Source organism: Pseudophryne corroboree, chromosome 8 (assembly GCF_028390025.1).
Source record: "Pseudophryne corroboree isolate aPseCor3 chromosome 8, aPseCor3.hap2, whole genome shotgun sequence".
In the NCBI taxonomy this organism is placed as follows: domain Eukaryota; kingdom Metazoa; phylum Chordata; class Amphibia; order Anura; family Myobatrachidae; genus Pseudophryne; species Pseudophryne corroboree.
Window position 1 is genome coordinate 46,314,252 of NC_086451.1, and position 12,659 is coordinate 46,326,910.

Here is a 12,659-nt window from a genome sequence, read left to right on the forward strand (position 1 = left end):
AAGAACATGGAGATCATATGTTGGGTAAGAGCACAGAGATCATATGTTGGGTAAGAGCATGGAGATCATATGATGGGCATGGAGATCATATGTTGGATAAGAGCATGGAGATCATATGATGGGCATGGAGATCATATGTTGGGTAAGAGCACAGATATCATACATTGGGTAAGAGCACGGAGATCATATGTTGGGTAAGAGCACAGAGGTCATATGTTGGGAAAGAGCACGGAGATCATATGTTGGGTAAGAGCATGGAGATAATATGTTGGGCAAGAGCACAAAGATCATATGTTGGGTAAGAGCATGGAGATCATATGTTGGGTAAGAGCACGGAGATCATATGTTGGGTAAGACCATGGAGATCATATGTTGGCTAAGAGCACAGAGATCATATGTTGGGTAAGAGCATGGAGATCATATGTTGGGTAGGAGCACGGAGATCATATGTTGGGTAAGAGTACAGAGATCATATGTTGGGTAAGAGCATGGAGATCATATGATGGGCATGGAGATCATATGTTGGATAAGAGCATGGAGATCATATGATGGGCATGGAGATCATATGTTGGGTAAGAGCACAGATATCATACATTGGGTAAGAGCACGGAGATCATATGTTGGGTAAGAGCACAGAGGTCATATGTTGGGAAAGAGCACGGAGATCATATGTTGGGTAAGAGCACAGAGGTCATATGTTGGGTAAGAGCATGGAGATCATATGTTGGGTAAGAGCACGGAGATCATATGTTGGGTAAGACCATGGAGATCATATGTTGGCTAAGAGCACAGAGATCATATGTTGGGTAAGAGCATGGAGATCATATGTTGGGTAGGAGCACGGAGATCATATGTTGGGTAAGAGTACAGAGATCATATGTTGGGTAAGAGCATGGAGATCATATGATGGGCATGGAGATCATATGTTGGATAAGAGCATGGAGATCATATGATGGGCATGGAGATCATATGTTGGGTAAGAGCACAGATATCATACATTGGGTAAGAGCACGGAGATCATATGTTGGGTAAGAGCACAGAGGTCATATGTTGGGAAAGAGCACGGAGATCATATGTTGGGTAAGAGCATGGAGATAATATGTTGGGCAAGAGCACAAAGATCATATGTTGGGTAAGAGCACAGAGATCATATGTTGGGTAAGAGCATGGAGATCATATGTTGGGTAAGAGCACAGAGGTCATATGTTGGGAAAGAGCACGGAGATCATATGTTGGGTAAGAGCATGGAGATAATATGTTGGGCAAGAGCACAAAGATCATATGTTGGGTAAGAGCATGGAGATCATATGATGGGCATGGAGATCATATGTTGGGTAAGAGTACAGAGATCATATGTTGGGTAAGAGAATGGAGATCATATGATGAGCATGGAGATCATATGTTGGGTAAGAGCATGGAGATCATATGATGGGCATGGAGATCATATGTTGGGTAAGAGTACAGAGATCATATGTTGGGTAAGAGAATGGAGATCATATGATGAGCATGGAGATCATATGTTGGGTAAGAGCATGGAGATCATATTTTGGGTAAGAATATGGTTGTCATTTGCTAGGAAACTTTCCTGTCATTTACACTAAAGTCACAGGAGACATTCCACTCCACTAAATTTAGCACAGCTATGATCAGGCACACTGACATGCTGGGGGATGCCCAGCACAGGGCTCGCCCGCCACGCATGTCAGTCCCTGCTCCGTCGTAGAAGTACAAAAGCATTGCACAGCGGTGATGCTTTTGTACTTCAGGAGTAGCTCCTTTGCGTGCTGGCCGGGAGCTACTTGTCGGTGTCCGGGTCGCAGCAGCTGCGTGTGACATCAAGCAGCCGCTGCAGCCCGCCCCCCGCGTGGTCTGGCCATGCCTGCATTGGCTGGACCACACCCACAAAACGGTGGCCAAATGCCGCCGTGCCGCTCTCTCCCGCCCAGCGAACGCCTCTGCCTGTCAATCAGGCAGAGGCGAGCGATTGGCAACGACAGCCGTCGGCTGTCAGCCATGCGCCGGCGCACTGCAGTGCCGGCGCATACGCACTTCTGACCTGATCGCTGCGCTGTGACCAACGGCAGCATGCGATCAGGTCAGAATGACCTCCAAAGTGTATCTAAATACAATTGGTCTGACTCAGTGGTGCGACATTTGCCGCAGCCACAACTACTAAATTATGGCAACACCGCATGAGGGGTCTTATGCTTCTGTGATTCTCAGTTGTGTGCGAAGATTCAGCCATCGGATCACTTGCAAGAACATTAGCCATCTGGGTGGACCTGAGGCAACTTAGATTGGCCATCTCAGATCCATAGCCAAGATCAGTAAATCTGTTTCGGAAGATGCAGACCCCGGTACGCTCAGAAAAAAGCGGTGACCCGTCCTAGTTTCAGGAATGTGGTTTAGCTCCACCCCAACCCAGCCCCCAAATGGCCACAGCCTCTTAACCTGGCCCTAAGCCTGCACTCTTCTGACCACTGCTCCATTTTAGAAAAGGATACACCACATACAGTATGGAAGAGCACTGTTGAGTCTGCAGCCAAGCTGTTAATCAGAGGCTCAGATTCTTTTTGGGCACTTACATCAATACTGACAACTGCAATTTAAAAGAAAAAAATAAGCAGGAGAGGCATAAAAACAAAAGTAAAATATCTAAAAAGATTTACCATATGGCAAGGCTGCAAAGTGCAAAATGCTCATTGAATTTTAGAAGAATATTGCAAAAATTACTGGATGTACATTTTTTTTGCCAATTCCCCGAAGCTTATATGGTTAGCAAGGAAAGTGTTAAAGGAACCATTGTCAGCTGCGCTTTCGCAAGTGATAATGATTCAGCTCCCTCCCTTCCACTTATAATATTGTTTTCAGATGCTGGTGATTACTAAGCTAAGGCAGTCACGTCAAAGTCATTGCAACTACTTCCTTCAAAAGTAGAGCTGGAGGTTTTTACAATTCGACCCCTGATCATTTTTTCAGATGAAACCCAATCTTCAAATTTGCCAGGAACAGTCTGACGAGTGCTAGATCGGGAAGCATTTATAATAAGCAGAATAAGTGTGACACATGAAAGCACATGGACTACAATTCCCATAGTCAAAGAAAAATGCAAGCTAGTAGAGGAGGCAGGAGTGTTAGTTTTGCTAAGGCTGTTTTATATGTATGCAGAACCTGATGTTTGATTAATGACATGTTGTATTGCTTTGGGGGTTGTATCAAGAGGTGGCAATGGTTTTCAGCAAGATTAATTCTGCCTTTTTATTTTTATACTGGAATGATTTCTAATGCAAAGGAATCGGATGTGCCGGATTAAGCCTTGGAAGCGGTAAGGGGGGGGGGGGGGGGGGGGCGGCTAGAGGAAAGGGGGGGCGGGAGGTGTATATTATAAGAAAGGTGTTTCAGCACAGGTGATTACATTAATAACTTAAGAAGGAAGACCAAGTAGAGAGCATTTTGTCCCTCCTGGAATGGGTCATGTTGGGATGTATGGATTGTGTATATTAATTTTAAACCAATGGTTTATATTAGATTTAAATGAAAAGATTAATACTGCTTGGGTACTGTTTACAGCTCCACCTAATTGAGAGACTGTTATTTTATAAGGTCTCTTGGAACAGAGATAACTTAAACAAGCTTAAAATACACAAACAAAATAAAATCTATAATTTATCTTGTCACATGCAAGAATAGCAGCAGCCTCTGTACTACTTACACACTGGGACAGGACTCAGGAGGACTGTGTGTGTGTGTGTGTGTGTGTGTGTGTGTGTGTGTGTGTCTCTCTCTCTCCGGACCTGAATGCTCTCATTAGATAACAGGTTACACAGGACCCAGACACCCAAGCAGAGAGGAGAAGCTGGGATCACTGGGCCAAGTTCAGCTCTCATGTCGTAACATATCATGTCAGCCCTGCAGCACAGCTGATGCCTACATGTCTTGCAGATATATTGGTATGTCTGACTATATGTACAGACGACCCATTGACCACCTATACAATGGCTGCAGGACCGCTGACACTGATGTCACAGCTGTGAAGGCAAATTCAAATGCCCTCCCAGCTGTGATGTCTGGACCGACATATCGAGTGGCTGATCGATATGTGTGTATGCTTAACAGAATCGGTTGGCGCGATGGCCAGTCGGCAGATATATTTGTGTAGTGTGTACCGGGCATAACTGTGCACTTTGGTAATACCATGTAGCACTGCAGGTGGTGTGGATTTAAAATGTACAAAGAAAGATTTGTTGAGGTGGCAGGTCCAAACTGAAATGTAAATTTCAGTGTAAAATAAAGCTGTCCAACATTTGTGGGCTACATGCACAAGCAGCCAGTATTTACCCCACATGCAAAAAGATGTTATGTATTTGCACTTCTTGCAGTGAAACATGGTTTGTCCAAGTTACTTACTCTTTCTTACTTTGGGCCTCATCCAGACCTGATCGCACGCTAGATTTTTTCACTGCGCTGCGATCAGGTCAGAACTGCGCATGCGTATGCACCACAATTTGCAGGCGCATCGTACGGTGCAAAGCGGATTGTTGCTGTGCGATGGGTTTTACGACGAATCCAATTACACAGCCGATCGCAAGGATATTGACAGGATGAGGGCGTTTGTGGGTGTCAACCGACCGTTTTCTGGGAGTGTCTGGAAAAACGCATGCGTGTCCAAGCGTTTGCAGGGCGGGTGTCTGACGTCAATTCCGTGACTGAACAGGCTGAAGTGATCGCAGCGGCTGAGTAAGTTCTTGGCAACTCAGAAACTGCACAAAACTTTTTTGTACCGCCCGGCTGCACATGCGGTCGCAATCTTGCAAAGCAAAAATACACTCCCCTATAGGCGGCGACCATATGATCGCAGCGCTGCAAAAAATAGCTAGCGAGCGATCAGGTCTGAATGAGGCCAATTATTCCCAGCTTGGGGGGTAATTCCAAGTTGATCGCAGCAGGAAATTTTTTAGCAGTTGGGCAAAACCGTGTGCACTGCAGGGGTGGCAGATGTAACATGTGCACAGAAAGTTAGATTTGGGTGGGTTATTTTGTTTCTGTGCAGGGTAAATACTGGCTGCTTTATTTTTACACTGCAATTTAGATTTCAGTTTGAGCACACCCCACCCAAATCTAACTCTCTCTGCACATGTTATATCTGCCTCCCCTGCAGTGCACATGGTTTTGCCCAATTGCTAACAAACTTGCTGCTGCGATCAACTCTGAATTACCCCCATGATTGCTAAGACTAGGCCTTATCCTTTATTTTCTGTGGGGAGATGGCTTTCTGTATATGATTGGGGAAGGAGATGTAAATAAAGTCAGTGGAGAATAAAATAAATTTTCATTTATGTGGTCCACTACATTTAATTACATTTCTTTGTATTTTTCCCTGTTAATTAAAATAAATGTATTGTTTGAAAAGTAATTATTCAAACAATTTTGATTACAATATAATAATAATGAGACTTTTTTTTCAAAAGTAATAAGCTTAAAAGATCAGAGATTGTGATATAAAGTATAGGTATGGTGGGGAATTATGTCAGAAGAAGTGAGAGTATATTGTGCCAAAGACAAGAAGCACCATTGGTGTCTATTCTTCCGTTTGTAAATAGTGCACCACTACCTTGTCCCAATTGATGCCGATATACCCAGTTTACCGTCCCTGAAAGCAGTGTTTGACCTGAGGTTGGGTGGGAGTTAGTTTATGGAGATGTTGGGCAGGAGTGGGAGTTAAGTTATGGGAGATGTTGAGTAGGAATAGGAGTTAAGTTATGGGAGATGTTGAGCAGGAGTGGGAGTTAACTTATGGGACATGTTGAGCAGGAATGGAAGTTACAATATGGGAGATGTTGAGCAGGAGTGGGAGTTAAGTTATGGGAGATGTTGAGCAGGAATGGGAGTTAAGTTATGGGAGATGTTGAGCAGGAGTGGGAGTTAACTTATGGGAGATGTTGAGTAAAGGCAGAAGTTAACTTATGGGAGATGTTGAGCAGCAGTGGGAGTTAACTTATGAAAGATGTTGAGTAAAGGCGGAAGATAACTTATGGGAGATGTTGAGCAGGAGTGGGAGTTAAGTTATGGGAGATGTTGAGCAGGAGTGGGAGTTAAGTTATGGGAGATGTTGAGCAGGAATGGGAGTTAAGTTATGGGAGATGTTGACCCGGAGTCGGAGTTAACTTATAGGAGATGTTGAGTAAAGGCGGGAGTTAACTTATGGGAGATGTTGAGTAGGAGTTGGAGTTAAGTTATGGGAGATGTTGCGTAAAGGCGGGAGTTAACTTATGGGAGATGTTGAGCAGGAATGGGAGTTAAGTTGTGGGAGGTGTTGAGCAGGAATGGAAGTTAAGTTATGGGAGATGTTGAGCAGGAATGGGAGTTAAGTTATGGGAGATGTTGAGCAGGAATGGGAGTTAAGTTATGGGAGATGTTGAGCAGAAATGGGAGTTAAGTTATGGGAGATGTTGAGCAGGATTGGGAGTTAACTTATGGGAGATGTTGAGCAGGAGTGGGAGTTAAGTTATGGGAGATGATGAGCAGGAGTGGGAGTTAAGTTATGGGAGATGTTGAAAAAGTGTGAAAGTTAAGTTATGGGAGATGAAGAGCAAGTGTGGGAGTTAAATTATGGGAGATGTTGACCAAGAGTGGGAGTTAAGTTATGGGAGATGTTGAGCAGGAGTGGGAATTAAATTATGGTAGATGTTGAGCAGGATTGGGAGTTAAATTACGGGAAATATTGAGCAGAGGTGGAAGTGGAGTTATGGGAAATGTTAAGTGGAGGTGGGAGCTAAGTTATGGGAGATGTTGAGCAGGAATGGGAGTTAAGTTATGGGAGATGTTAAGCGAGGGTGGGAGTTATGTTATGGGTGTTATTCAATGGAATGGAAGAATGTAAATATTTTTAGGATACAATTAGTTCTGCAATTTGAAGCAATTTTATATTGTAAGACAGCCTATGGGAAGCAGGGATGACCGTGAAAGAAAAGATATGATTGTTGTACTGTTAATGTATGCTTTTAGTTTTTAATTCTGTTCTTTTATTCTTACATATATGCTCTGATGAATCCCTGAATGCACTAGTGTCTCTGAAAGGCAATTCTAGATATGAGAAGCATCCCAACAGCTGTGTAATGAAAGTGTTAACATGCATAATAGCTTTATAAATTGGGACTTCGCAATTGTCCAATTATCAAGTTCCTTTTTTGTTTTTTTATTGCAGTTTTTTTCCCCGCTGATCTCCTACTGTGCTAGCCTGTTCTTTCTCCATAGAATTTACATAATGTTAAATTAACATAGGAAAATTCACTGAATCGTGTGAATAGCAATTTATATTACACGGCTTAGTAAAATCAGCCTGTAAATGTGAGGCATAAATAGAATGATTGAGAAAATAGGAACAACACTGTATAACTCAATCAAAGCAATTTCCATGACAACAAAACGTTTTATTCAAGGCAGTGTTTCTTAGTGTCTGTTTATGACGGAGAAGAGAAGAGCAGGGGCCTCAAAAAGTATCAGTAACTCAACAAGATTGTGGCTCAAGAAAATCATTGTAATGGGTATGACATTTTGGCAGAAAGTGCATGGTGAAACATCAGAAACATACAGGCTCCTGCAAACTGACATTTATTTTGTGAATAACTGTCCTCCATTAGCTAAATTTGTAATCTTGGACATAAATTGTGTACTGCGGGGATTGTTTCCATGATAACATATGTTGCTATTCATTATTCACAACAAACTGTATCTATCAAACTACAGTAACTGTGATTCTGGGGTTTTACTAGATGATTTCAGGCGTAAATTCTATTTAAGTGTCAGGAATAAAGTTTTACAACAAACCGCAGTATCATTGTGCAAAAACATAAAAAACATTAGAGCTATCCTTTAATAGAGCCTTCAGCCCAAGGATTCATGTGTATTCTTTGTATTAGTGTATTAATAGCTGGTTTATATCCCTTTGTATTTTTGAGGAGCTTGTGATAGATAACTCCACCATTAGATGTACTGTCTCCATACCACCTATTAGGTCGACACCTATTGGTCGACAGTGGCTAGGTTGACACTAGAAATAGGTCGACATGAAAAAAGTTTTTCATGTTTTTTTGGTGTAATTTTCTTCGTAAAGTGACCGGAAACCCCAATTAGTGCACCGTGTCCCCTCTCATGGCTCGCTTCGCTCACCATGCTTCAGGCAAGGTGCCTCGCTCTGCTACCGCTTCACTCGGCACAGGTTACCGTTCCCAAATGTAGTGCACGTGGATCGTAAAGTATGAAAAAGTAAAAAAAAAACAATAAAAAAAAACCTCATGTCGATCTTTTTGCATGTTGACTTTGTTCATGTCGAACTATTTGTAGTGTCGACCTAGCCACTGTCGACCAATGGGTTTCGACCTAAGTGCTGTTGACCCAAAGTCCGGATACCATACCAGCTATATAAATCTAGACACAAAATGCAAAACCAATGTACAAGTTGAAATGGGAAGAAGAGCTGGTGGTGAGCTGTCCAAATTATTGTTACCGCTTTTACAAATAATCAAGACCTAGCATTTCTCGGTGTGGTTTACTCATAAGACGGTTTTGCCATGGGTATATTAGATAGTCAGGACCCTTCAGAATGGATAACACAGTAGTATCCTTAAAGTGATTGAACAGCCAATGTTTTGTTCCTAATTCTGTCTAACGTTACATACAGTATGAACAACAAGAACTGAGAGACATAGGAAAGTAATATAGTGAATTAGTGGCGTAAACGCATGTGAATTTCCAGTTAGAGACACTCCCGCACAAGGTTTTTAATAAATGGTATTATAGAGGGAATATAAATAACATGACAATTTGTATTGATAGCACCAATATTTCAACACAAATCCATATAAATGGTGCTGCTAGTTGATTTGGATATACATATACGACAAGAAGAGAAGGAATCAACTTTTATTAGCAGCACTCTTTCCCTTACGTGAAAATTTTTAATTCTTCTTTAATAGAAATAACTTGTTTATAATTTTATTAATAATCTTGTAAAAATAAAGAAGAAATTTCAATACCCATATGTGATGTTGATGTCTTTTATTGGCATCACATGTGATGTATCTAATGTCCCCTTGCTTTTAAGGGGTCACGTAGAGTGAAATTTATGTAAATGCATGTGAGCCAGCTGTGGGCAGCCATTTTTAAATGGCTGATCTGTTAATAGTTGCATTGTGCAATATACGACTTCTCTCATGACCAAAGAGAACAAAAAACATTTGATGAATGAAATCTATCCAATGAAGTATGAGATAAATAGACGTGCCAAAAGCACACTTTCATCAGGGAGACATGTGTCTGGTTTGGTATTTACCACTGTATTTTAAATACTTTCATGTATGGTAAAAAAAAATCCTTATACATAAATCAATTCGTTAGTCCAAAATCAATTCAATCAACAAGTAAATGGAAAATATCAAACCAGAAGAATGTAGATGTATTATACAGTAGCTAAGTGCCATTCCTGAAGAATTACTAAAGTCTCTTAAAAGGAAAAAGGAAGTTGTTAGCAAACAATCAGGTTCCAGCTTTCATTTATATAGTATAGTTTAGAAAGTGATAACGAGAATCTGACTGGTTGCTGTCGGCAACACGTCGACTTTTGCTATTTAGAAGTTTTCGTAAATCTACAAGTCCTCAATGTAGAGATGAAGGTAAAAAAAACAATGATATCACATTCACATTATTGACATCTATCTGCCTGGACAAAGCAGTTACCAGCCAGGGTACAGCAAAGCATATTCCTGGATGTAAATGAAATTGGTCATGTTGGGATGTGTGGGAAAAGTCAGGTTACATTATAACACAAATTACATCTAAAAAGTGGTGGCAACACTCCAGAATTGCATCTCAAAATGTCTGGAACCCACTGAAAAGAACATGACATACTTCAGTAAGGTCCAGTGCCATAACGAGGGGTGGGAACCAGAGCCACTGCACATTGTAAAAGGTTACCCCTATGGAACCCTGTAGAGCAGAGCTTTTCAACCTTTTACAACTCGCGGCACACTGAACAAGATTTAAATATTGCCAAGGCACAGTCAAATATAATGGTGATGCATGGTGCAGTTGCGTGTCCTAGGATGTCATGTTGCAGCTTCTCCATAGGTAACACCTGAGCCACATCTGAGAAAGCCAGAAGAGCCCAACACTGCCCTTGCCCAAAATTAGAACTGGCTCAGCAACCACTAAACCCACCAGTATTGATCGTTCCAGGGCCTCAGTAGCAGCAAAACACTGATGGGCCTGGCTGTGCTTCTATGGCGGCACACCTGGAGACTGCTCTGTAGAGGCACCTTACCACCCTTTTGAGGCACCCTCTGCTCCGGCCCTTGCTGCATGAAGTCATGACATCAGGTGCACCAGGGTGGAGAGTGACTGCTAGGGGTGCAGATGTGCCTTGCTATGGTACTGGTAAGGTCACTAGGTTCTAGTATTGTGTATCGATCCAGTGCATGCCCTCTATTGCATGTTGACATGTCCACTTTAGTAGACAACATTCCACATTTAATGTACCAACTAGTTTGTATATTCCCCACCATTGTTCTTGTGGTTCTACATATGTGGGATAAGTAGATACAAGATTTATAGACAACCCTCAAATTTCTAAAAGTCTTAATGGAGTCTGCTTTCCATAACTAATGGTTATTTATTTGCTAGGAAAAGAGCAATGCTTGGTGAACGGAATGATCATGTACCATGGAGCAGCCTGGTCCCCTCGCCAATGTACCTTATGTGTTTGTGAGCAAGGAAAGCAGCTGTGTGAACCGGTGGATTGTGAGGATGTCACTTGTCCTGATGGAAAGTTACAAACACCCCCAAACGGGTGCTGCCCAGTCTGCGTGAAGTCAGGTGAGGGATTTATGGAGATGTGTCTAGAGGTGTAATCAGAGTTCTGGCCTGCAATGTTTCTTTTATTTATCAAGTTATTACCTGGCGTCCAATAAAACCCCTCCAGGGACCAGCAACATAGGGAATAGACTGTGAGGCTGCATATTCATTTACTAATCGGCTATCTGATGGACAGCTACTATAGATGGTATGGATATAGGGGGTCATTCCGAGTTGATCGCTAGCTGCATTTGTTCACAGCACAGCAATCAGGCTAAAAAGCAGCAGTTCTGCGCATGCGTATGCGGCGCAATGCGCACGCGCGACGTACTGGCACAACGAATGATGTCATTTTGCACATGGTCTAGCGATGCATTTCAGTCGCACTGGTTGCCGCAGAGTGGTTGACATAAAGTGGGCGTTTCTTGGTGGCAACTGACGGTTTTCAGGGAGTGGTCGGGAAAACGCAGGCGTGGCTGGGCGAACACTGGGCGGGTGTGTGTCGTCAGATCCGGAACTGAACAGGCTGAAGTGATCGCAAGCGCTGAGTAGGTTTTGAGCTACTCTGAAACGACACAATTTTTTTTCTCTGACGTCCTAGTGGATGCTGGGAACTCCGTAAGGACCATGGGGAATAGCGGCTCCGCAGGAGACTGGGCACAAAAGTAAAGCTTTAGGACTACCTGGTGTGCACTGGCTCCTCCCCCTATGACCCTCCTCCAAGCCTCAGTTAGATTTTTGTGCCCGGCCGAGAAGGGTGCACACTAGGGGCTCTCCTGAGCTTCTTAGTGAAAGTTTAGTTTTAGGTTTTTTATTTTCAGTGAGACCTGCTGGCAACAGGCTCACTGCATCGAGGGACTAAGGGGAGAAGAAGCGAACTCACCTGCGTGCAGAGTGGATTGGGCTTCTTAGGCTACTGGACACCATTAGCTCCAGAGGGACCGAACACAGGCCCAGCCTCGGAGCTCGGTCCCAGAGCCGCGCCGCCGGCCCCCTTACAGAGCCAGAAGCGAGAAGAGGTCCGGAAAAATCGGCGGCAGAAGACATCAGTCTTCAACAAGGTAGCGCACAGCACTGCAGCTGTGCGCCATTGTTACTCAGGCACACTTCACACTCCGGTCACTGAGGGTGCAGGGCGCTAGGGGGGGGGCGCCCTGAGCAGCAATGTAAAACACCTTGGCTGGCATAAATACACCACATATAACCCCCAGGGCTATATGGATGTATTTTAACCCCTGCCAGAACTCACCAAAAGCGGGAGAAAAGGCCGCCGAGAAGGGGGCGGAGCCTATCTCCTCAGCACACTGGCGCCATTTTCTCTCACAGCTCCGTTGGAGGGAAGCTCCCTGGCTCTCCCCTGCAGTTACTACACTACAGAAAAGGGTTAAAAAAGAGAGGGGGGCACTAATTAGGCGCAGTATTAATAAAACAGCAGCTATAAGGGGAAAAACACTTATATAAGGTTATCCCTGTATATATATAGCGCTCTGGTGTGTGCTGGCATACTCTCCCTCTGTCTCCCCAAAGGGCTAGTGGGGTCCTGTCCTCTATCAGAGCATTCCCTGTGTGTGTGCTGTGTGTCGGTACGTTGTGTCGACATGTATGAGGAGGAAAATGGTGTGGAGACGGCGCAATGGCCTGAAATGGAGATGTCACCCCCTAGGGAGTCGACACCTGAGTGGTTGAGCTTATGGAAGGAATATGTGACAGTGTCAGCTCTTTACAAAAGATTGATGACATGAGACAGCCGGCGACTCAGCCTGTGCCTGTCCAGGGGTCTCAAAAGCCATCAGGGGCTCTAAAACGCCCGT

The 12,659-nt window shown here is 43.5% G+C and overlaps 1 protein-coding gene across 2 annotated transcripts in view; it reads left to right on the forward strand.

Annotated features, from left to right (window-relative positions):
* The window catches only part of LOC134948383 (extracellular matrix protein 2-like), a 237,975-nt gene that overhangs the window by 136,750 nt on the left and 88,566 nt on the right, over positions 1-12,659 (forward strand). For both annotated transcript variants that reach the window (XM_063936316.1, XM_063936315.1), the window contains exon 2: positions 10,678-10,869. In XM_063936316.1, the coding sequence (XP_063792386.1) occupies positions 10,678-10,869 (192 nt within the window). The remainder of the gene's footprint in view (positions 1-10,677; positions 10,870-12,659) is intronic.